Source organism: Aristolochia californica, unplaced genomic scaffold, assembly GCF_029961685.1.
Source record: "Aristolochia californica isolate CCGP_79_NKW_82.1479 unplaced genomic scaffold, dmAriCali1.0.hap1 SCAF_3, whole genome shotgun sequence".
NCBI classification, from domain to species: Eukaryota; Viridiplantae; Streptophyta; class Magnoliopsida; order Piperales; family Aristolochiaceae; genus Aristolochia; species Aristolochia californica.
The window spans coordinates 23,282,815-23,307,991 of NW_027181992.1; the positions used below are offsets into that span (position 1 = coordinate 23,282,815).

A 25,177-nucleotide genomic window follows, 5' to 3' on the forward strand; every position below is an offset into this window, starting at 1 on the left:
ATCGTCAAGGCTGAAAAGTCCCACAAAGTGGGCTCCAAAGTTTGGAGCCACTTAATTCCCAAGACCATGTTGAACCCTGCCAACGGGAGTATAAAAATTCTACGGAGAAGTACTGATCATCAATCACAAACACGACCTTGCTGACCCCATAGCTGGGCACTTGTTCCCGATTTGCAACAGATACGGAAGCTACTGGTCGTGGTTGAATTTGGAGCTGTAAATATTTGGCCGCCGTGAAACTCAAAAAATTGTGAGTGCTGCCGAAGTCCACCAAACCGAGGAGGGGTTGCTGATTGACTAAGGCAGAAACTTGCTTTGTGGTTGTGGACTGAAGCCCAGTGATGGCATGTAAGGAAATGGCAGGCTCTTCGACCTCCAGTTGTTCCATTTCAAAGTGTGCTTCTTCTGCCTTAGTGTCGAGTTCTAACCAGAATAATTTTGGACACTGGTCCCCAAATGTATACTGCTCATCGCAGTTATAACACCACCCTTTCGCCCTACGTGCTTCCATTTCAGACTGGTTTAATTTGCGGACAAAGGTTGGAGTGGCTGGAGCAGATTGAGGGGCTGTAGACGTAGGGGCAGCAGCACCCTGGGGGGGCCTAGGGAGCAGCATTAGTTCTCCATGGCTGCTCAACATTAGTTCTCCATGGCTGTGTTGTGCTAGGTACTAGTGAGCTAGTCTTTGCCCCAGGCCAGACTGGCCGTCTTTTCTGACATGTCTGTTTGGCTTCCAATGCGCGTGCCAAATTCATTGCTCGGAACAGATCTGTGGGCCCAAGGAGTTCCACTTCTAGACGAAGAGACTCAGTGAGGCCGGTTGTGAATAAGCTAACTTGCTGGTCTACCCGTACCACCTTGCTAGCTTGTAACAATTTCTCTTGGAATTGTTGTTGGTACTGGGCTACACTACCAGTTTTGTGTAACAGTACTAAATCGCCCAATAGATTGTTGTGAGCCGGTGGTCCAAACTGTATGGTGCACAATTCCTTAAATTCTTCCCACTCTATGTCAGGATGTTCCAATTCAAATTGATATCCCCACATTTGCGCTTCATCGAGCATATGGAATGCGGCCAACCCAACCTTGTCTTGCTAAGCCATTCGTTGATTGGAAAAAAAAAATTCACAACAATATAACCACAGAAAAGGGTCGTCTGCCCCATAAAAAACTGGAAAACCTAGTTTGGTGTACCTTGGAATGGTGCCATTGTTCTGACCAGTGTCTGGATGTCCCCCATTTGGACTGAAACGTCCCCCGCTCAGAAATGTTTTTTCCCCTTCTCTCGGAGTGCTTGTGCAGCCTGAGAGTCTGTCATAGACTCGATTTGTAATTTCTTTGACTTTCTGAGAGACTTGTTGAGAGACCGTCTGAGAGATTCGACTATCCATGAGGGCTGCTAAGCGACCCTCTATTTCTTCTTGTTTGGTGTTAACCATTTCCATGAATCTTGTTTACAACACTTCCTGGTTTGAAGTCTCCCCCATAATCACCTGCTCTGATACCAACGTGTTAGGTGCTCTGACCATGGACTGAGTAACATGGGTTCCTTGGAGGAGGAGAACACCGACCCTGCTATGGATAAAATCATTCTTGCCCTTTTCATTTCCTGAACTCCTCTTAAGCCATTCACGATACTGGCCAAAGAGTCATTTTACATCTTTTGCAAACCTGCCCTTCATTGGCTTACATGCTAACTTAGGAAATAAATTGACATCACACACAGAGAATTATATCACATACACGCACACAACATTACGTATATGTGCTCACGCTAACCTTTTGGCCTACACGCTAATACAAAATTGCATCCATATGCTCACATCTGAATTAAAATAGACTTCTGAATTCTATACATTTGACCCTGCTGAGCTTTCAGTTCCAACTCAGTGCGCCTCCGTTGTATGACTTGGTTAGCTATTGAGTTCTCAACATCTGCCTCCCCTTGGAGAAAGAGCTTGTCCTCAAGCTCGTAAGCTGGGTAGACCTGTTTGAAGGTGTCCAACTATTCCTATGTCAATGTGTCAGGTTTTGTAGCTGTCCATTAGACTAGAATCTCCCATTGGTAATTGACCAAACGGGCGTGTAACACCACGGCCGGTGAAAGAATGACGTGTCCGTTGTCCACTGGAGGAAGGAATGGATTGGATGTGGGTGGTGATCCCGTATATGGTTTCAAGAGGGATACATGAAGCACATGATGCAACTTGGCCATGGCTGGAAGTTGTAGTTGATAGGTCAATGGTCCCATGCATCAAATAATGGAGAAAGTCCCAAAGTACTTGGGTGAGAGCTTATGGCATGGTGGTCCAGCAATGGACTGTTGGTGGTACGATTGTAGGCATAACCAAACGTTGTCCCCTACCTCGTACGCGATGTCTCAGTGTCCCTTGTCATAGACATCTTTCATGCAAATCTGAGCTCGCCGTAGGTGTTCTGCAATATTTTGTAATACCTGGTCGCATTCCTTGAGTGCCTGATCAATGGCGGTCATGCGGGTAGACCCTGGAGTATATGAGAGTAGCCGAGGGGGATCTCTGCCATAAAGAACCCTGGAAGGAGTGGATTGCAAGGCGTAGTGGAATGAAGTGTTGTAATAGTAATCAGCCTACGGTAGCCACTAAACCCAATGTTTCGGAGGATCACCCTCAAGGCACCTGAGATACATTTCGACGGTGCGGTTAACTACCTCAGTTTGGCCATCTGTCTGGGAATGATATGAGGAGGAAAATTTCAACTTCGTGCCGCTCAGACGAAAAGTTCCTGCAAAAAAAGTGATGGTAAATACCACATCCTGATAACTGACAATAGATTTTGGAATGCCATGTAAGTGGACAATATGCTCAAGGAAGGTATGTGCCACTATGGATGAGCCATAGGAATAAAATGTGCATAGTTGGAGAACCGATCGACCACCACAAATAAAACTGATTTTTCAGCTGACTGTGGAAGACCCTCGATGAAGTCCAACAAAATATCGGCCCATACCTGTGTAGGGAGGGTGAGAGGTTGTAGAAGACTTGTTGGACTTAAGTGGTCGGTTTTTGGCATTGACATACTTGACATGCGGAGACATATGTAGCTATGGTGGTCTTCATGGCTTGCCAATAAAAATCTGCTCGAATGCGCTACAAAGTTTTCTGGATGACTTCATGTATGCTGTCATGGTAGGCAGAGAGGATGGCCTGAATTAACTCGGAAGTGTGGGTAAGATAAATTTGTTGTGTGTAGAAAATAAGGGAATCCTAGATGGACCACTTATAATCGATTGTCCTATTTGTAATTTTTCTGTGTAGCTCCTGTAGGATAGGAAGAGTGGCATGGGCTTCTCTCACCAAGTCTAGAATGAGAAAACGAGGTTGGTTTTCGCATATATGAGCTTTTAGTGTTCAAAACTTCGTGATAAGGCATTCGGTACTTTGTTTAATCTTCCCGAATGGTACTTAACTAAAAAATAAAATCCCATCAACTTACTAATCCAGTGCTACTGTGGCAAAGTCGTGAGGCATTGTTCAAGTAAGAATTTAAGGCTATAATGATCAGTATTGATGAGAAATGCACGGCCCCATATGTAAGGACGCTAGTGTTGGACAACCTTGGACAACCTGATTAATTCTCTTTCATACGCTGCCAATTTGTGATGATGAGCTGCCAACTTCCTATTGAAATATACAATGGGGTGTGATTGCTATTGTAAGACAGCCCCAATGCCCCCACCAGACACATCACACTCAACCACAAATAAGTCCTCAAAATTGGGAAGTTGTAGGACTGAGGTGGAGACGAGAGCTCGTTTGAGGGCCTCAAAGGACTGTGTGGCCTCCTCATTCCAATTAAAGGAATTCTTCTTGAGGAGACTGGTCAATGGTGCTACCACGGGACCATAATTCTGAATGAATTCGCAGTAGTATCCGGCTAGGCCCAAAAATCCTCTCAAAGCTGAGCAAGACTAGGGTTGTGGCCAATCATGAATTACCTAAATCTTGTCGAGATCAACAGTGATCCCCGCATGTGATAAAATATGGCCGAGATATGCGACATGTGGTGCCGCAAATGAGCATTTGGATTTCTTCAAATAAAGCTGATGGGCTCGTAATAATTCAAAAACTATCCGTAAATGCACTAAATGCTCTTCCCCAGACTTGTTGTATATGTGTATATCTTGAAAAAAAAGTACGGATTTCCAAAGATAGTTGCTAAATACCTCATTCATCAGTGTTTGAAAAGTGGATGGTGCCTTTGATAATCCAAATGGCATGACCACAAACTCAAAATGACTGATGTGTGTAGAAGGCTGTCTTCTTGATGTTGGAGGGGTGCATACGAAGCTGATGATATCCAAAGCGTAAATCTAATTTAGTGAAGACCCACGACCCATGTAATTCATCCAGGATCTCCTCCACTACCGGAATAGGAAATTTATCCTTCACTGTCTGAGCATTTAACTCCTTATAATCGATACAAAATCTCCTTGTGCCATCATGTTTCTTCACGAGCAAGACGGGTGAAGAGAAAGAGGATCGGCTGTTGTGAATAAGACCCTACTGTAACACAGCCTGACACTGTTGCTCGATTTCATCCTTTTGTAGTAGGGGATATCGGTACGATCGAACTACCACCACATCAGAACCTGCTTTTAAAAAAATCCTATGGTCACTGTGTCTCAAGGGAGGCAAGCCAGAAGGCTCATGGAAGAGGTCTGAGAACTCATCGAGACGTTTTTTGATAGTGCTGTCCGGTTGGTCTTGTGTGTGAATGGTATGAAGGTGGTGGGGTTTGTCCACCTGACTGCCCTGTAATAGCACTTGGCGTCCGCTCAAGACAAAGCTCATAGTTAAAGTAGAGAAGTCCCACAGTATGGGTCCAAATGATTGTAACCATTTAATGCCTAACACTATATCAAATCTTGCCAAATGTATGACAAAAAATTCTAAATGAAATAAAGTCGTACCAATTTAAAATTTTACTGTTTTGTTGATCCCATTGCTAAGGACTTTCTCCCCATTAGCCACAGAAACTGTGGTTGTTGGGTGTTGATGGCTTTGTAACTGAAGATGCTGAGCTGGTGTCAAGTTAAGAAAAATTGTGTATACTTCCTGAATCCACTAGTCCCACAAGTTCCTCGTCAAGGACTCGAGCTCTGACTTGCATAGTGTTGGTAGATTTCTGTCCAGTAATGGCATGCAGAGAGATGGCAGGTGGTTCCTCCTCATTAAGATCATCACTAGTTTCAGTATCCTCTATTTCATCCACGTCGACCCAGAACAATCTTTTACATTGGTGGCCTACCCTGTATGGTTAATTACAGTTGTAGCATAGATTATTGGATCTTCATTCCGCCATCTTAGAACTAGTTAACTTTTTGATATATTGAGGACGGGTTACTAGAGCGTGTGTCGGCTACCAGAGTAGGAATTATATTATTTCTAGTTGGTGGTAATGCAGAATGTGGCACTTGAGGAGAAGTATTTCGTCGCCCTTGCCAATTAGAGGAAGTGTTCCATTCCCCTTGCCAAATTGGCCTATGATGCTGAAGTCGTTGCCTTTGTTCCATTGCTCGAGCTAAAGTCATTGCCCGATGTTGATTTTCAGGACTCCATGAATTTAGCTCATGGATAAAAAGGGAAAGAAACCCATTGGGAGAAAATAGGAAGAAGAAGGGTTATGGAATTGATTATTCCTTACCCCTCCCCTGAAGCTCTATTTATATATTTATGAACTATAATATTACAAGTATTTAGTTCGGCCAGATGACAGAGACCAAAATATATAAGACTATTTATCTTCTGAAAATTATATTTTATGAAGAGAAGTTATCCTTGGATTAAATTTATTTAATTCTAATTTCATAAAGAAAAAATTTCATGTCAATCTGATCTATATTGAAAGATGTATTCGAATCGGAAGAATCAAAGGTCATGCTAGTATTCTGTTACATTGAAAATCCGAATTTATGCCCAATGTTTTGTGTGACTTTTTGAGTTGAAATTTCAGAAAAATATCTCACTTATCCCTGGTTTGAGGGCTTATTTGTATATCTCTGTTATTTGGGCTTATTGGTACATCTATGATATTTGGTTCAAGCTGGGATCATTGCCATTACCTCGCAGCTTGAGGGGGAGAAGTAGAAGAAGTACAAGAAAGAGGTATTCTATTTCATATGTTGTGAATAAGTTTATGTGACCAAAATATTCAAGAAAAGGGGAGCACAAAAGATGAAGCTTGTACATCTAAGAAGAAATTTTTATATCGGATTATTTCATGGGTTCTTTTACAAAGTTTATTATTTGGTTCATGTTATATGTGTTGGAAGATGGCCGTGTTATATTCAGCTGCAACTATTATGTTTCTTTGGGGACATTATTATTGAATAAGAGGTGGCCTCATGTCGTCATTTATTTTACCCCATCAAAAAGATCAAAATTTTTTGTGGTTGGGAGTCCACGACGGAGGAACTTCATCCCCGTCAAAAAGATGAAAATTATTTGTGGTTGAGAGTCCATGACGGAGGAACTTCATCCCCGTCAAAAAGATGAAAATTATTTGTGGTTGGAAGTCCATGACGGAGGAACTTATGATTACATCTATGTTATCCCCCACCCCCTCATAACGGCTTTTATGTCTCCTACCACTAGAGAGTCGTTGTCTTGTGGAGGGACACGGTGGTGGACACTTCAGAGCAATGCTGAGAGACACTACCGATAGCAGTGGAGTGTGCCTTACATCCAACATTAAGACTGGAGCTTGAAGCAATGGCTTACCAGCTAGGAGTGATTTTCACTCTCACTTATAATGCCGCAGGGCCTCATGGAAGGACGCAACAGCGTGAGGGGGAATGTTGGAAGATGAAGGCATATTGGAAGATGTGCCATTTTATAAAAAAATATTTTATACATCATTTGCAGCAAGCTGGGAGTTCATGTTGTTCTCTCACCCCCAGCTTGAGGGGGAGTGTTGGAAGATAAGATCAAGCCCAAACGACCAAGGAAGGCCCACATATGTAAGATTATTATAAGATGGGCCACATGACCAAGGAAGGCCCACAAGATGGGCCCAAGCCCATAAGAAGTAGGACCCACAATGATTACCAAGAGTTGGCATCCTTATCACACCATTTGGAAGATCAAGGACTCACAAAAGTATCTTTATCTTAGGGTCACGACCAAGAAGAGTTTTAGTTTAAGTTATATTTGTCTTTTATCAATATTGAGTTACCTAATTATGTTAGACTTACCTTAAGTGTTAGAGTTTGGGTGTAATTGGGACAAGGGTAGTTTTATTTTAACTGGACTATACTACCTTCCTCTATTATAAATAGAGGTTCATGTACTCTGATTACAACAAGATATTGATGTCAATGAAGTATTTCACTTTTCCATAAATTCAACATAAGTCACCATTGAGGAGAATATGAGATTTCTTACTTTGAGCACTCTTCTACTCAACAAGGTATAAACCATACCATTTTTGGCTCCTCGAACTCAGCAAAATGGTGTTGTTGAGAGAAAGAATAGGACACTAATTGAAATGGAAATAACGATTTTACATGTATATAACTTGCCTCATAAATTTTGTGCTGAAGCAATAAATACAACTTGCTACATTGTAAGCTGTGAGTTGTGAGCAAAAGTTTGAAGTTGGTTCTGAATGGAAAAGTGATGAGCCAAATCATTGTAAGAGAGACACCGGGTTTCCTCATTTGCGTCTAGGGTAGCAAGTTGGTTGAGGAGAGAGCTCTTTTCATCAATCTACTGAGACCAGTGCCCCAAGGACCAGGATTTGAGGTGCTGCTTGAAAGCCTTGAGCTTTTGAGGGCGGTGCCAGCCACAAGGCCCATGAACATCAAAGTCATTCCAGCCATTTGAAACCATTGTGGAAAGATAATGTGATTGAGCCACGAGTTGACAATGTTGATTTTCATGACTCCATGAATTTAGCTCATGGAGAAAAGGGAAAGAAACCTATTGGGAGAAAACAGGAGGAAGAAGGGTTACGGAATTATTCTAACCCTCCCCCTGAAGCTCTATTTATAGATTTATGAAACTACTATATTACAATAATACCCTTGAACTTAGGGTTTAGGGTTTTAACCCTACAACTTTACCTTAATTACATCATGCCATCTCTATGAGATTATCCTTTATTTACAATCCTGCCATCAATGTATGTAGGCCTATGGGCCTTCTCCTTGATCTATAGGCCTTGAGCCCGTCTTTTATATATCTTAGATGCATGGGTCTTCGTTGATCTTATGGACTTGGGCCCATCATCTAATACACTTGGATATGTGAGCCCTCCTTGGTCATGTGGGCTTGGGCCCTGTCTTCCAACACTCCCCATCAAGCTGGGATTGAGATAATAGTATGAACTCCCAGCTTGCTGTAAATGATGTATAAAATCTTTTTTGTATAATATGCCTTCATCTTCCAATACTCCCCCTCATGCCGGTGCTCTCATTCATGAGGCCCAGCTAGTATAATATCAGTGAGAGTAAATCACTCCTAACTGCTAAGACATTGCTATGAAGTGTCCACCTCCACCACCGTATTCCTCCATAGGACAACGACTCTCAAGGAGTAGAGTAATATATGATATTAATGGTGGGGAGAGGGGGGGGGGTTAGTGACATAAAAATAACAATAAGTTCCTCTGTCATATACTTCCAACCAAAAAAATGTGATAATTTTTAAGGGGATGAAGTTCCTCCATCATGGATTTCCAACCACAAAAATTTTGATATTTTTTATGTGGATAAAGTTCCTCTGTCATGGACTCCCAACCACAAAATTTGATATTTTTGATGGGGATGAAGTCCCGCCGTCATGGACGCCCAACCACAAATAAATTTCATATTTTTGACGGGGATAAAGTTCCTCCATCATGGACTCCCAACCAAATAAAATTTGATGTTTTTATGGGGTTGACAATAAATAATGGTATGAGGCTACCTCTTCTTCAATAATAATGTCTCATCAAAAGAGGCACAATAGCAACAACTTAAATGGGCTTGGCTTGGGCCCACTTAACACGACCCAAAATAATCCTTGTAATATCACCCATGAAATAATCCAATGCCAGCCGAACAGAGGGACAACAGCTCGGACGAACGAAAATGCTATCTCCGTAGACAAGCATAAAAAATTGTTCAAGCAACAGGGTCATCTTCCCCATGCGGCTCTGAACAAAGCGGTAGTCGTCATCCCCACTTCCGAACAGAGTGGAAAACCAGAGATGGCAATGCTGGCGCTGGACAAAAAACTTATCTTGAGGAGTTCCCGAAAGTAGCAGAGAAGATATCTCCCAGAGAATCAGCCATAAATCTTCCCTAACAGAGCAAATATATTATCGGCAAGGCAGGAATGCTCGGCAACTTCCTCGCCATGAGAAGTCATCAACTTTGGCACAAATAATGTCTCTAGCAGATAGACCAGGCTGGATGAAACAAAGTTAATGGAAACCTCTTCTGTTAATGGAGTAGTAGAATCGGTAGTAGCCGAGGCGGTGATGGGGAGGCTTCAACTGAGGATGGTAAGCCGGATGGGTCAGTGGACGAAAATAAAATAAAATGGCAGAAGATGATCTCGGTAGACTTGTCTTCTCTGTCAACGCAACGGGATAACTTGGATTAAAAATAGTAACTGAAGTAGAAAAATATAGCTCGCTCGGTTTCCAGAATCAATAACGGAGCAGGAGACTGACTCGTCATCCAGAAGTGGCAACACAATGGTGCTGGTGATTGATGTGTCGAGCGGATAACCAAGAAAAATATCTTTCCAAATAAAGGAAGATTGGATATATCTTTAGCAGGACTATAATATCCTCTACACCAACACTGTGTATGACAAAGTACGGGCTAAAAATCAGATTGAGCTTTTCTTGTAGAGGCCGCTGATAAAACATATAAAAGGGCACATAGAAAAAGGTAAAGAGAAAAAATTGGACTTCTAAAAATAAACCATAGCTATGAGTCCTGAAAAATCAATGATCTGATAACATGTTGATTTTCAAGACTCTATGATTTAGGTCATGGAGAAAAGACATTGACAGAAAACAAGAGGAATAAAAGGTTATGGACTTGATCCAAACCCTCCCCCATAAGGTATATTTATAGGTATCAAAACTTCCAATATTACAAGTATACCCTTCACCCTAATAAGAGTCAAGAAGAGACAAGAAATGTAAACTAATTTTATCAGTGCTACCCTAATTACATCATATATTCCAACAAATAATAACCGTAGAAGAAGACAAAAGTAAGCACGAGAACAACAACAATATTTATAAAGGTTCACCTCAAGGTGAGACTTACATGTGTTTTTTATCTATAACCTCTCTCAGCCGCAACTAATGTTCCTCAGATGATGATCATCGTCAAGGTGATCAAACCCTAACAATGGTGCCCCCATAAATAAAGAGAAAATTAGGGCAACCAGATTACAAGGGTGAAATCTCAAAACTACCCTTATTGACACATCAGTCAATATATCATGGACCAGCCCAGGGGCTCCCCGCCCCTCTTCCAACCCCCATGATGAACTTATCGAGTTGGTCAATTCGCGTACAGACTCAGCGTAATGCGTTAATTAGGCTTCACAACTTAACAATCTCCCACTTGGAGACTAATCCATCATCAATATCTCCTCTATAGTGGCAACAACTTCTCAATCCTCAAAGAGAAGTCCAACTAAATTTGCACACAACAACATTTTATCAAACGTAACAGTCTTTGTCAAAATATAAGCCCGATTCTGACTTCCTTGAATTTTCTCAAGTGCTAAGACACCTCCCTCATGAGCGGATCTAATGAAGTGATAATGCACCTATATGTGCTTTGTCACAATACAATACATTCTTCCCATGCTTGACACCTAATTCTTCCCAAAAAGACTTAAATCATACCATCACTTTGCCAGCATCGATCATGATGACATATTCCACCTTGGTAGTGGAAAGAGAAACTATCTTATGCAACTTATAGACCCAACTAACTATTGTACCACCCAATGTGTATATGTATCCAATGGTAGTCTGTTATGGTCACTAGCCATGGATCTAGTAACTCGGCGAGGTAATTATGAAGCCAGCACTGTATTAGGGTTCTTGGTCTTGGTAATGAAGAAAAGAACCTCCTTTCCTTACCTGTTCTCGGTAGGATTGAAAAGGAGTTTCCTTTCCTTAGTCTTCTACGAAAATAAAAAACCTCTCTTGCTGTTCCCGGCCAGGAAAGGCTAAACCCTTTTTTCTGCTCACGTCTAAGAGGGTAGAGACCCTCTAGAAAGGTTGCTGCCACCCACGTAGGATAGATTAGGACTTCCAAACCCTCCCTTACTCACTTAGAGGCTAAAGCTGCCTCTTTTAGAGGTGCTGCTCGATTAGGGTCTCGAGACTTCCCTTTTCTTGCTCGGATTGTAGGAAAATTATTCCCTCTTGCTGCTGTAAACATAGAAGAGGCTAAAGCCCCTCCTTGTACTTGGAAAATAGTAACTCAAGTCCCTCTCCCTTATCTTGGATAATCTCAATGTAAAGCAGAATTCAAAGAGAGAAGAAACAAAACTCAAATCAAGAGAACCATACCTGGAGCTCGTCAAGGAGACCTCCCAACCCTAGACCTCGTCAAGGAGAACTCCAAACCCTATTTAACCTAAATCAATACTTTCCTTTTCTCTATTTCTCTACCCTCTAAATAGGGTTTGATGTCATAAGTGTTTTAGGGCTAAAAATGACAATTATGCCATTGTGTCCTTGCTCATTACATAATTAATAAAAAAATACTTAAAAAATATAAAATATAAAATTTAAAAATAATAAACTCAATGAGTCATTGTCTCCTCCTTTGGGTGATTCGGTGTGCTATTGAGCCCTCAATATACTCTTCCTGCCATCAATGTCACCAACCATGTCAGCATCTATATACCCCTGAAATTCGAAACTTAAGGCAGAGTTTGTCATGCCTCTCAAATACCTGAGAATCCACTTAACTGATTCCCAATGTTGTTTACCTGAATTACTCATATATTTTCTCACAACTCCCACTACATGAACTATGTCTGGTCTAGTGCACACCATGGCATACATGGGACTGCCAATAGCAGAAGCATAAGGCACATTGGCCATGTAGACTCACTTCTTCTCTGTAGAAGGTGACTGCTCCTTTGATAGCCTAAAGTGACTAGTGTTGGAAGATGGGCTCAAGCCCACAAACTCAAAACAAGAAGCCCACACGTCAAAGGAGTGGCATTGTGTAAAATATGGTATTTTCCATAAAGATGGCATAGAGCTGTAAATATGTGTTCTTTTTATGTCTTTTGTTTTATCAATTTGTAGCCCTAAGTGCATTGTAAAACTTTAAATAAAGGCATTGGCAAAGAGGTAGACCATTGAAGCCCTCTCTTTTCCTTCCACAAATTCGTCTAGCCCTCCTCTTTCTTATTTGACACAAACCCTTCTTCCCTTAATCCAAACTCTCCTTCTATATTCTTCTTCTTCTCCTCTCCTTTCTCTCTTCTTCTTCTTCTTCCTTGTTGATCTAAAGTTCTTCTCATGGGATCCTAAATTATATATGGTATCAGAGCAAGGAGTTTAGGATCCCACTTGATGAAGTAGTTATGAAATTTGTCCAAGAAGTTGGTAAAAGGAGTTCAGCCATGAAGAGATAAGTTAATTATCTTCTTCTTTACATTTTTTTCTTATTATTTACTTATTCCTTTACATTTTTTTCTTCTTCATGAACTTTGAATAACATCAAGTCAAGATAATCTTCATATGTTGTGAAGATTTATTTTTATGACTAAATTATGTTATAATCTTGATATTCTTTTAGATCAATTACATGCATGGTCAAGATCAGTTGCTACATGTGGCTTATCAAGATTGATGTTTGAGATTCAGTTACCTTTATATACTTTGAATCAATTTCAATTGAGGTGGAATTCCAGCACATGTTGCTTTAACTTCTCCCACTTGATGTTGCTCATGGGATTGTGTTATATTGTTGGATGCCCATTATATATTTGATGAAATTCCAGCACTCAATTATCCCTATTATTTTTGTTGCTATTGAACTTCAACAATTACATTTTTTTTACGTTGAAGTATTCCCATGGGCTGAAGATAAATTTTCTTTTGAGTGTCTTGATTTTCCTCGTAAGTTTTCTCTAAATATTGTTTAGCTCTCGGTTTGTGTTGGAGTTTGGATTAAGGCCGAAGGGGTGGCATCTACCTTCTCCTCTTTGTTTTTCCCTTTAAGAATATAAGAGGAATTGAGTGGTGGCTGGATCTTATTCTCACTTGCCAAAAGCACAAATTTGTTGATAATTTGGTGCTTACTCTTGTGAAGAAATTTTGTTCTCCTTTTCCCTCTATTGTTGGTGACTGATTTGATCCACGGGTTCTTCAATTACATTGAGTAATTGTTATTTGAAGAAGGCCCCTGCCCTTGACCTCCACATTTTCCTTGCCTCATCATGGAGAGTGGACACACCAGTAATAAGAGTGACATACTCCTCATTACTACGATTCCAGTAAGAGGTCTCTTCAATTACCTTAGTTGGTCACAATCGGTACGGAGGGTTCTCATTACTCATGACCTTCTAAGTCATGTTATCAAAATCCTGTTACGGTCACGGATCTAACACATGGATCCGTAGGGAGGAGGAAGACGAAGACGAATATCAAGCCAAAGGAAAGCTTGAAAACCCTAGAACTCGTCAAGGAGAGCTCCAAGCCTGTTTAACCTAAAATTAATCTCAAATCAATGCTTTTCTTTCTCATTACTCTTACCCCTTAAATAGGGTTCCCCCTTACAAGGTTTAAGATAAAATATTACAAAAATACCCCTATAAATGAAATATTCCAAAAATACCCTTGTGGCTTAAAATTGAAATAAAATAAAGTAAATTAAAGAAAAAAATTAAAATAATGTTATTGCGTGCATAAAATTACACTCCCTGGAAGAAAGAGTTTGTCCTCAAGCTCGAAGGTAGGTCTGGTCGCCCGTGCTGATGTCTCCAACCGTTCTCAAGTATCAACTGCGGTATCTGTGTCAGCCCTCTAGACTACAAAACTGGAGCATCCAACCAGAGAAGCAATTTTTTTTTTGACACTGCCTGCTTCACTTGCTGGAGCATACCCCAATATGGATAAGAAATCTATTAGGCCCCCTTGGTATGGACCGATTCACCCGACGATCTTCTCTCGGTTCTTGATTGGAATACGTTTGAGAAGAAGGGTTGGAGTTCTTTGAATCCCGAATCTGATACAGGGACTGATAGGCAGGTCACTTGAACCCGTAGGGAGACATGGAGATGAAAAATGAAGATAAACAAGATTTTGAAGGAAGCTTGCACCTTGGACCTCATTGGGAGAGAGAATCCGATCTTTGGCTAAAATTATTGATCAATGCTTAATTCATTCATAACCCGACGTCCCTATAAAAGGATTAGGGAACGCACACCAAAAAGGCTGAACAAAAGGGCCACGAGTTTGAAGGAAATTACATCAAGACCTGCTAATTGCATAAAGCTGGAAATTACATAGTCTACCCTTGCGTCTACTAATTACTCTAGATGCTATGGAGTCCATAACATCACCCCCTCCTGTAGAAAGAGTTTGTCCTCAAGCTCAAAGTTGTGATAGACAACACGGAAGGCTGTAACGGTTCCCATGAGGGTTCAGTAGTGTCAGGCTCCACCCATGGGATGAAAATCACCCATGCATCGGGTACACGATGATCTTGCAACACCAAAGCTGAAGATGGCAGCATACATCGGAAAGAGCCCGATTTTGCAAATTTTTTTTTGAGGGATGCGTGTTGAACGTCTCTACGTTGCCCCAAGCAGCTTCCTCCAGCATGGACTGGTGACACAACCCATCATGGCGCTTCCACCTCCCCCCCCCCCCCCCCCCCCCCCCCCCCCCCCCCCCCCCTCCCCTATTGGCAAGGTTACACGACCCATACTCTGCCAGCAAGGCAGCACAACCTCAATTGGCAAGATTGTTTCCCCCGTAGAACTATCCAAGCCACATGTGTCCGGTAATTCAGAAGAGTAGTGAGGTAATTGAACTACATGAGGAAGCCCACGGCATACTTGTTCAGCAACATCATCATCATCCGAAAACCCAGCTGTCCAGGAATCTAACAAGTTGTGCCTTCTCAACATTCCCGACCCAATCTAACCCTGAAATCCAGCTGCTTTTGATGCTTTGACCAACGGCACTCATCAAAAGCTTCCCATCCTTCAAATTGGCGAAGAACATCATTTGTGAACGTTGTACGACGTAGATCAAGTGTTGATAGCAGTGAGCACATTTTGAATAGTGTGGATGGCAGAGATTTGAGCGCATTGTTACCCAAGACCTTGCCAATGGGTGGTGGGGGGGCACCTTGATGGGGCAAGTTGGGTATTTATGATGTCTTTTCTCCTCCAGCTTGAGGGGGAGTGTCGAAAGATGGGCTCAAGCCCACAAGCTCAAGACAAGAAGCCTGTTGAATTTATGGAAAAGTGAAAAACTTCATTGACATCAATAACTTGTTGTAATCAAAGTACATGAACCTCTTTTAATAATAGAGGAAGGTAGTAGCGTCCAATTACAATAAAACTATCCTTGCCCCAATTACACCCAAACTCTAACACTTAAAGATAAGACCTAGCTTAATTAAATAACTCAGTATTGATAAAAGACAAACATAACTCAAAATAAAACTCTTCTTGGTCGTGAACCTAAGATAAAGATACTTTTATGAGTCCTTGATCTTCCAACTTATATGATAAGGATGTCAGCTCATGGTAATCATTGTGGGTCTTACTTCTTATGGGTTTTGGCCCATATTGTGGGCCTTCCTTGGTCATGTGGCCCATCTTATAATAATCTTAGATATGTGGACCTTCCTTGGTCATGTGGGCTTGAGCTTATCTTCCAATACACCTGGGCGTGAGAGAACAATATGAACACCCAACTTGCTACAAATAATGTATAGAATATTTTTGTATAAAATGGCACATCTTCCAATATTCCTTCATCTTCCAACATTCCCCCTCGTGTTGTTACGTCCTTCCATGACGCCCTGTGGCATTATATAAGTGAGAGTAAAAATCACTCCTAGCCAGTAAGCCATTATTTCATACTCCAGTCCTAATACTGGATGATGTAGGGCACACTCCATCTTCTATCCGTAGTGTGTCTATCGGCATTGCTCTGAAGTGTCCACCACCGTGTCCCTCCACAGGACAACGACTCTCAAGTGGTAGGAGACATAAAAGCCATTACAGGGGGGAGGATAATTTAGATGTAATAATAAGTTTTTTCGTCATGGTTTCCTAATGTGATATATAACACGAAAGAGAACCCAAGAAATAATATCCCCAAAGAGACATAATAGCAGCAACTATATATAACACGACCATCTTCCAACACATATAACACGAACCAAATAATAAACTTTATAAAAGAACCCATGAAATAATCTGATATAAAAATTTCTTCTTAGATGCACAAGCTTCATCTTTTGTGCTCCCCCTTTCTTGAATATTTTGGTCACATAAACTTATTCACAACATATAAAATAAAAGACCTCTTTCCCCCCTCAAGCTGGGAGGTAATGGCAGTGATCCCAACTCGAACCAAATATCATAGATGTAGCAATAAGCCCAAATAACATAGATGTATAAATAAGCCCTCAAACCAGGGAGAAGTGAAATATTTTCTGATAAATCAACTCAAACAAGGACGCAAAATAATTGGCTTAAATTTGGATATTTAATTTAACAGAATACCAGCATGACCTTTGATTCTTCCAATATCTTTAAATATAGATCAGATTGACATAAAATTTTCTCCTTATGAAAGTAGAATTAAATACCTTTCATCCAAGTATATCTTAACTTCATAAAATATAATTATCAGAAGATAAATAATCTGATATGTTTCGGTCTCTGTCATCTGGGTCTCCTTTGTTTCCAGAATGACCATCGACTCTTCCAAGAACAATATCTCCTTATAAAAAAAATTATACCTAGAATTGGATGAATAGGTAAGAAAATATACTTACGTATCTTTATTTTGATATATAATTCTCCATATAAAGTCCCTTTCTTGATAGCATAAAATACCTCGGAAGTTGAGGCTTTCTGTTGTCACTCAAACCTCTTTTTCAATCTGATCTTTGCTGCTTCAAATATCGATTTCTCTTTGTAGATAACGCAGATAAAAAATTGGTTGAATAGGTAAAAGAATAGACTTACAAATATTTATTTTGATATATATATTTCTCCATATAAAATCTAGTTCTTGATAGCCAAAAATACCTCAGAATCTGAAGATTGTTGCTGCTTCTCGAACCTTTTTTCAATCTGACCTTCGCGCATTCAAATATCGATATCTCTCTGTAGATAACTCCGATTGGAAAAAAATCTATTTTCTTTGGAAATTAGACTCAAATATCTTTCCTTCAATATGAAAAACTCCTTATAGAGGTAAAAAAAAGCAAAGAAAACTACATGTGTAGGGACTGAAAAAAATAACTATGAACCTAGACTTAGGGTTTAGGGTTTAGAGTAAAGGATCACATTACCTACGTGAGTTGACCAAGTCAACTCACAGAACCTGCTCTGATACCTTGTTGAATTTATGAAAAAGTGAAATACTTCATTGACATCAATAACTTGTTGTAATCAGAGTACATGAACCTTTATTTTATAATAGAGGAAGGTAGTAGAGTCCAATTACAATAAAACTACCCTTGTCCCAATTACACCCAAACTCTAACACTTAAAGATAAGACCTAGCAGAATTAAATAACTCGATATTGATAAAAGACAAACATAACTCAAACTAAAACTCTTCTTGGTCGTGACCCTAAGATAAAGATACTTTTGTGAGTCCTTCTTGATCTTCCCACTTATGTGATAAGCATATGTGTAAAATATGGTACTTTCAATAAAGATGGCATAGAGGTGTAAACATGTGTTCCTTTTATGTCTTTTGTTTTATCAAGTTTTAGCCCTAAGGGCATTTTAAAACTATAAATAAAGGCATTGGCTAAGAGGTAGAGCATTGAGCCTTCTTCTCTCCTTCCATTAATTCATCCAGCCCTCCTCTTTCTTATTTAACACAAACCCTTCTTCCCTTAATCCAAACTCTCTCCTTCTACGTTCTTCTTCTTCTCCTCTCCTTTCTCTCTTCTTCTTCTTCTTCCTCATTGATCTACAGTTCTTCTCATGGGATCCTAAATTCTACAACTAGACAAAGGAGTACTCATAGGTTTTGCATCATTCATGTTTAATCTACTTAGCACCTTCTTCACATATTCTTCTTGTGACAGTTTTAAGACATCAGTATCTCTAGTAATACTCATCCAAAGGATTTGTTTTGCAACACCTAAATCCTTCATTGAAAACTTCAAGGACAACTCCTTTTTCAACTTATCTATTTCCTGTTTCACTTGCTATCAACATCTCATCAACATATAGCAGTAGAATGATGTAGGACCCATCAAGCTTCTTCACATAATAGCAATGATATGCCCAACACCTCAAGAAACCATTACTACTCATAAAGGTGTCAAACTTCTTATACCATTGTCTTGGAGCATTTTTAAGACCATACAAGGTTTTTCTAAGTTTGCACACCATTTTCTCCTTTCCTTGTACTTTGAAACCTGTGGCTGCATCATGTAAATTTCTTCCTCCAAATCACCATGAAGAAAGGTTGTCTTTACATCCAATTTCTTTAAGTTCAAGTCTTCATTTGGCACTAGTACAAACATTGTTCTAATAGTAGTCAATTTCACTATTGGAGAGAAAATCTCAAAGTAGCCAATGCCTTCTTCTTGTTGAAAACCCTTTACTACCAGTCTTGCCTTGCATCGCTTGCTGCCATCTTGTTCTTCATTTATTCGGTACACCTATTTATTCTGCAAGGCCTTCTTCCCATTTTGGTAGCTCAGTCAACTTCCATGTCCGATTGGATTACAGTGAGTCTATCTCATCCCTCATGGCCAACTCCCACTTGGTTGATTCATCAACTTGCAAGGCTTCCACATAAATCTATGATTCACATTTATCAGTCAATAAAATATAATTCAGTGTAGGGGAGTACCTTTGTGGTGGTCTGCTAGTTTTGGCAAATCTCATGAGTTCAGTCACAGGAATGTTCTGATTTACTTCTGGGGGTATGTTTTCCTGGTCTTCTTGAGAAAATTTTTCCATCTCAATAACTAGAAGATCTCTCAATTGAATCACTTTTGATTTCTTGGATTTATCACTTGTGCTCTCAGACTCTGTTCTCAACCTGTCTTTATACAAGGCACCTTCATTGAAGATCTCATCCTTGCTCCTGATAACCTTTCGACTTTGGTTATCCTAGAAGCGATAACCAAACTCGCTACCACCATAGCCAATAAAGAACATATCTTAGATTTACCATCAAGTTTCTTTCTAACAGCATAATTAATATGGTCTTCGATCAAGCATATTTGTTCTATTTTAATAAATGGGTGGTCGAGGGAGAATCTAAGGAATCCTAAAATGAATGTTCAAGAGTAAGATCTAAGTAGAAATTTGAGTAGAAAATAAGAGAGGAAGAAGAGGGACCAGCAAGAGAGAAATGAGAGAAAATGTCGTACCTTGTGGCAGTGGTGAATAAGGTGATGATGGTTCTGATCATGGGTTTCTTCGATTGATAGAAGAGAGAAGGATGAAGGTAAAAAATGTTCATCGATCAAGCACAACATTAGAAGTGTCAGTGGATGTATATATTATCCAAATTTGACCTAAGATCCAAAAATTTCAGTTTAATCATATCATATTCAGATATCAATAACTTATTTGATGAAAATTTGGAATGGAATCAAAATTTTTTGATTCATATTTGGTAAATATTCAGATTCGAAGAGTTACACTTTTATTGCCAAAGGTTTCCTATGCTACCAAGTTTTCAAATTTTAAACTTCTACTTTACTTTCAAATAAAGAGTATTTGAGTGTATCATATTTCAAGCCCATTAATTATCTTCAACCCCATTAATTCTATTTATGCTTACCCTCATTTAGTGTGAAGTTTGTCTCCTTGAAAGCCCTTTCCTCTCCCCTCTCAATAAACTCTCATTCTCCTCCCTAGCAACTCCAGCTCTCCTCTCTCGTAAACTCTCACACCTTCTCTCTTGTTCCCTCTCTCTCAAAGCTTCTCTCTCACATCTGCTCTCTGGAACCCTCTCTTTGTCTTTCTTCTTTTCTCACTCCCTCTTCTTTGTCAGCATATTTTTCTTTTTTTCTTTTTTCTTCTCCTCCTTATTTTTGTATTAGAGGTTTACCTCGTTGATTAAGCTTTTTTGTATCTCAAATTTTTCATGTTTTAAGAGTTTCCTCCTCGAGAGATCCAACCTTCCACTTCTTTAGATGCACAATGTGGAGTGGGGAAACTTGTTTAGTATGCAATGCAAGGAAAGGAATAGAAAAAGTAGAGAATTTTTCAAGGCTAAGGCTTTCTCTTTCACTCTAAAACACTTTGAGAAGTTTTTCAAGTTTGAGAATAAATTCTCAAAGGTTTTGAAAATAAATGCTCATTAACTTCTCTATGCATGGTTTGATTGGGTATTAATAACTTCTGAAGCTAAACTAGTTGTTTTTTTCCCGTTTTCAAAAATCAGACTGTTGATTGATTGATCAATTAAAGTGATCGATCAATCAATCAATCATAACGATTCTTTTTGTATTAGGATGTGACTTATTGATTGATGGACTAATCGATCAATATGTTACTGTTGGTCCTAAAAAGTTTAAGTTGATCGATCATTGCCAAGGGATGATCGATCAATCAGTATTTCCTCTGGTTGTGCAATGCAAGTATGATCGATCAGTGAACTTCCTATAATCGATCATTTTTTATGTCCCTAACTGGTAAGATTCTGTCGGATCGATTAATCACGTGGGATGATCGATCATTCCATGTGAATTTCACTTGCCTGATCAATGATTGATCAATTCAAATGGGATGATCGATCAATCCAAATGGGATGATCAATGAATCCAAATGGGATGATATGGCCATGTTTTGGATGATCAATCAATTAACTAAGGTTGATCGTTCATGTTTGTTACAATGTGGGACCTACCATGGTGCTCGAACTGGCGGGACCCACCATGAGGACGTGGAAAACCAAGAAGACTCCTCACTCAAGCAAGCACGAATTAAGGAATTAAGAAGCACAAGCTAAATTGAATTAGAAGACTTTAAGATCAAGTGGGACCCGCAAATCTCATGAGTTGTCAACCTTATCAAGATGAGTTGAAGATCATGAGGGACCCACAAGGATAAGGCCATGAGCTGGCCTTCTCCCTTATATTCACGTGAATGAAGAAAGAGTTCTAGTTCAACTCATATTAGTCTTCTAGTAGATTGGTTTGGTGCCGAAATATAATTATGGTTTCTACTACTAAAAATGAGACACGGTTATGGCATAATCGGTTGGGACATCCACCTGCACAGTCTCTTCATTAATGTTTCCATCTCTTTAATTAGGTCAGAATTTCATTGTGAAGTTTGTCAATTGAGTAAACATCAAAGGAGTACATACTCTCCTCGTCCAGAAGTCAAAAGTGTCAATCCATTTTCGTTAATTCATACTGATGTTTGAGGGCCCTTGAGTGTTTCCAATATTTCTCAAGAAAAATATTTTATTATATTTATTGATGATTTCACTCGCACAACTTGGTTTTTTATCTTTAAGGAGTGTTCTAAGATACCATTCATTTTTAAGTCATTTCATGCTATGGTACTCACACAATTTGGTCAGAAAATATAAATTCTCCGGTCATATAATGCCAAAGAATATGTTTCCAAAGACATTGACTCTTTTTGTCAAGAAAATGGCATTATCCATCAAACATCATGCGCCTACACTCAAAAAAATGGTGTCACCGAACAGAAAAATTGAAATATTCTTGAGGTAGCTCGAGGTTTATTATATGCCATGAAAGTTCCATACTTTTATTGGCTTCATGCCATCCTTATGGCTCTTTCTTATAAATCGTCTACCATCTTCTGTTCATGGTAGTAAATCTCCTTACTCTAGATTATTACCGAATGATGATCCATTTTCATTACCATTGAAAGTCTTTTGATGTCAATGTTTTGTTCATAATTTATTACCTAGACACAGCAAACTTGATCCTAAATCTATCAGGTTTATCTTTTTGGGATACTCTAGCACACTAAAGGGTTATGTTTGTTATAGTCCTACTCTTCAACTTTTATTTGTGTCTAGGGATGTAATATTTTTTGAAGGCTCCTCATTGTATTCTGATAGCGATCCTTCTGGTCTGTCCTTAGTACCAGGTTCCCCTCGACCGGTTATGCCTCGTGATATAGAGATTATTCAACCCCCGGACCAAGTGGCCGACATCTCACCTGCCGAGTTAACAGATCCACCAGACGTAAGTCCTTCATCACCAGTTATTTTTGGTCCTAAATATGGTAATCGTCCTATTGCTATAAGGAAAGAACCTCAATCATTCACTAGACCTTCTACTTCTCATCCCATCTCAAATTTTGTGTCTCATCATCGCCTTTCACCTTTATGTTGTTAGTTTCTTTCTTCTATTTCCTCCATATTTGTTCCGCAATCATATCAGGAGGCTCTACAACATCCAGGGTGGAAAGCAGCAATGGATAAAGAAATGAAGATTCTTAATGACAATCATACATGGTCATTGGTTCCTCTTCCCACAGGTAAAAAACCTCTTAGTTGCAAGTGGGTTTATACTATCAAACATAATCCGGATGGGTCAATTGCATGACTAATGGCTCGACTAGTTGCCAAAGGTTATACTCAGTGCTATGGAATTGATTATGAAGAAACCTTCTCTCCAGTGGAAAAAATGAACTTGATACGTATATTATTATCTCTGGCGGCCAATTCATCATGGCCAATATATCAACTTGATGTGAAAAATACATTTCTTAATGGTGATATTAAAGAAGAAATTTACATGCAACAACCACCTGGGTATTTGGTTGAGGGGGAGTCTGTATGCTACCTTAAAAAATCTCTATATGGTCTAAAGAAATCCCCTCGGGCATGGTTTGAGAAATTTAGTCAACCCATCATATGGGCTGGCTTTCACAGATGCTCTATAGATCACTCAATATTTATTAAAAAAACATCGAGAGGTAAGGTGATTCTAGCTGTATATGTTGATGATATTATTTTAACTGGGAGTGATTTCGAGAACATTCAAAAAAAAAGGAGAAAATATGTACTGAATTCAAGATGAAGGATCTTGAACTACTCAAATATTTTTTTGGAATTGAAGTATTACAATCTAGACATGGGATTGTGCTATCCCAATGGAAGTATGCCCTTGATCTACTAGAAGAGATAGGAATGATGGGATGCAAACTAGTAGACACTCCTATGGATGCAAATACAAAATTATGTGGAGGCACTGGAGAAGATGTAGATATTGGGAAATATCAAAGACTAGTGGGACACCTTATTTACTTGTGTGTAACAAGGCCGCATATTTCATACGCAGTAATTGTGGTAAGTGGTATGTCAATATATGCACATGCCACAATTAGTCATTGGCAAGCACTGGAAAGAATACTATAATATCTGAAAGAAGCTCCCCGAATACTACAATATCTGATAGGAACTCTAGGAAGGGGGCTTCTCTATTAAAAGATGGTCACTTCAAGATCAAAAGATTCTCAAATGCAGACCGGGCCGGATCCCCGGATGATAGAAAATCTACTTTGGGATTTCGTACGATGGTTTGAGGGAATTTGGTTACATGGAAAAGCAAAAATAAAAATGTAGTAGCACGGTGTTATACACGCAATAAAATTATTATTTTAATATTTTTATTTAATTTACTTTATTTTATTTCAGTTAAAAAATTAATAGGCCATAGGGGCATTTTTGGAATATTTTATTTATAGGGGTATTTTTTTAATATTTTATCTTAAACCCCATAAGGGTGAACCATAGTTAAGAGGTAAGAGTAATGAGAAAGATAAGCATTGATTTTAGGTTAAACAGGGTTAGGAGTTCTCCTCAATGAGCTCAGGGGTGTGCGTTCTCCTTAATGAACCTAGGGTTTTCAAGCTTCTCTTTGGCTTGATTTTCATCTTCCTCTTCTTTCTCCCTACGAATCCATGTATCAGATCCGGGACCATAACAACCGGTATCAGAGCGGGAACATAATGGGCTATTCTATATCCAAATAAAAATGGATTGCTATGCGCATGGAATTGGAAGAAATACGTGCACGGTGTGCAGCTTCCATTGAACATTCTGCAAGGGAGAAACTCGCAGCCGCAGAAAAGAAGGTCATACGACCTAAATTCTCCGAGCAAGAAAAATTCACAGAACGAGAGGCAACAGACTCTGTATCGAGAGGAAAGACAGGCCACGGGCCAAAAAAATTAAGAAAATTTCCTGTTTACCAGCCGAAGTCCTTGTGGAAAATTTGGGTGTGAGCTCAAATCAGAAATTGGGAACCATGGAAATCTCCGAGAAGGACACAAATCTGAATTCGGACTCAGACCTTCTGCAATCAGAAGGTGGGGACCATGATTTTTGGAAAACGGAGGGGTATCCCATAACCCCCTTCTCACGGGAAGACATACGTCTTCCATAGGTGACGCAAACAAACCTGAGCCTCCTCCCTCTCGGAAAATCGACAAGTGGAGATGCCCCAAAAGGGTGCTGTTCACTGACAGAAAAAGCTGGGCAATCAACCACGCATTTCTGTCAGGGTCCATTGTTCAGGCAGCCGGCATGGCAAGGAGAGAAAAGAAGAAAGGGAGACAGGAGAAAGGGAAACCAGAACGCCTTTAAGACCATGAGACGGAAAATCCCCCAGCGGAGAAGCCATGACATCCTCCTGTTCGCCACTGGAGAAAGTGGAGGCTTTGTCGGCACTGTCGAAAACAAATCCGGTGGGATTTGACTTCCGGCCACCACATCTCACTCTCAATCCACCTCTCGACAGAACAAAGGAAACCCAATTTCCAAATTTTTGGGGTATGTATCGGCAACCTCAATTTTTCATTCAATATTTTGGTAAGATGAGAAAATTCGTGCTGCTAGGTGATAAAGTGTTTGCAATACAAGATAAAAAATTTTTGGGGATTCCGGGAAGGGAAAAACAAATAGATGCTGACGAGAATTACAGGAC

At 39.7% G+C, this 25,177-nt stretch overlaps 1 protein-coding gene across 1 annotated transcript; it reads right to left on the reverse strand.

Annotated features, from left to right (window-relative positions):
- Nucleotides 1-3,688: 3,688 nt before the first annotated feature.
- On the reverse strand, nt 3,689-4,258 carry LOC137959477 (uncharacterized mitochondrial protein AtMg00860-like). The gene is made up of 2 exons (XM_068806844.1): nt 3,998-4,258; nt 3,689-3,889 (listed from the first exon to the last, which is right to left on the reverse strand). Exons 1-2 carry the CDS (start codon nt 4,256-4,258, stop codon nt 3,689-3,691), a joined length of 462 nt encoding a protein of 153 aa, XP_068662945.1.
- Between the last annotated feature and the right edge of the window lie 20,919 nt (nt 4,259-25,177).

What these genes read in the sequence shown, in the direction of transcription:
- LOC137959477 (XM_068806844.1), bottom strand. Translation starts at nt 4,258, where the DNA reads ATGCCATTTGGATTATCAAAGGCACCATCCACTTTTCAAACACTGATG. An exon ending in TATCACATGCGGGGATCACT is followed by an intron (nt 3,890 to 3,997) that starts GTTGATCTCGAC and finishes GAATTCATTCAG; the next exon opens with AATTATGGTCCCGTGGTAGC.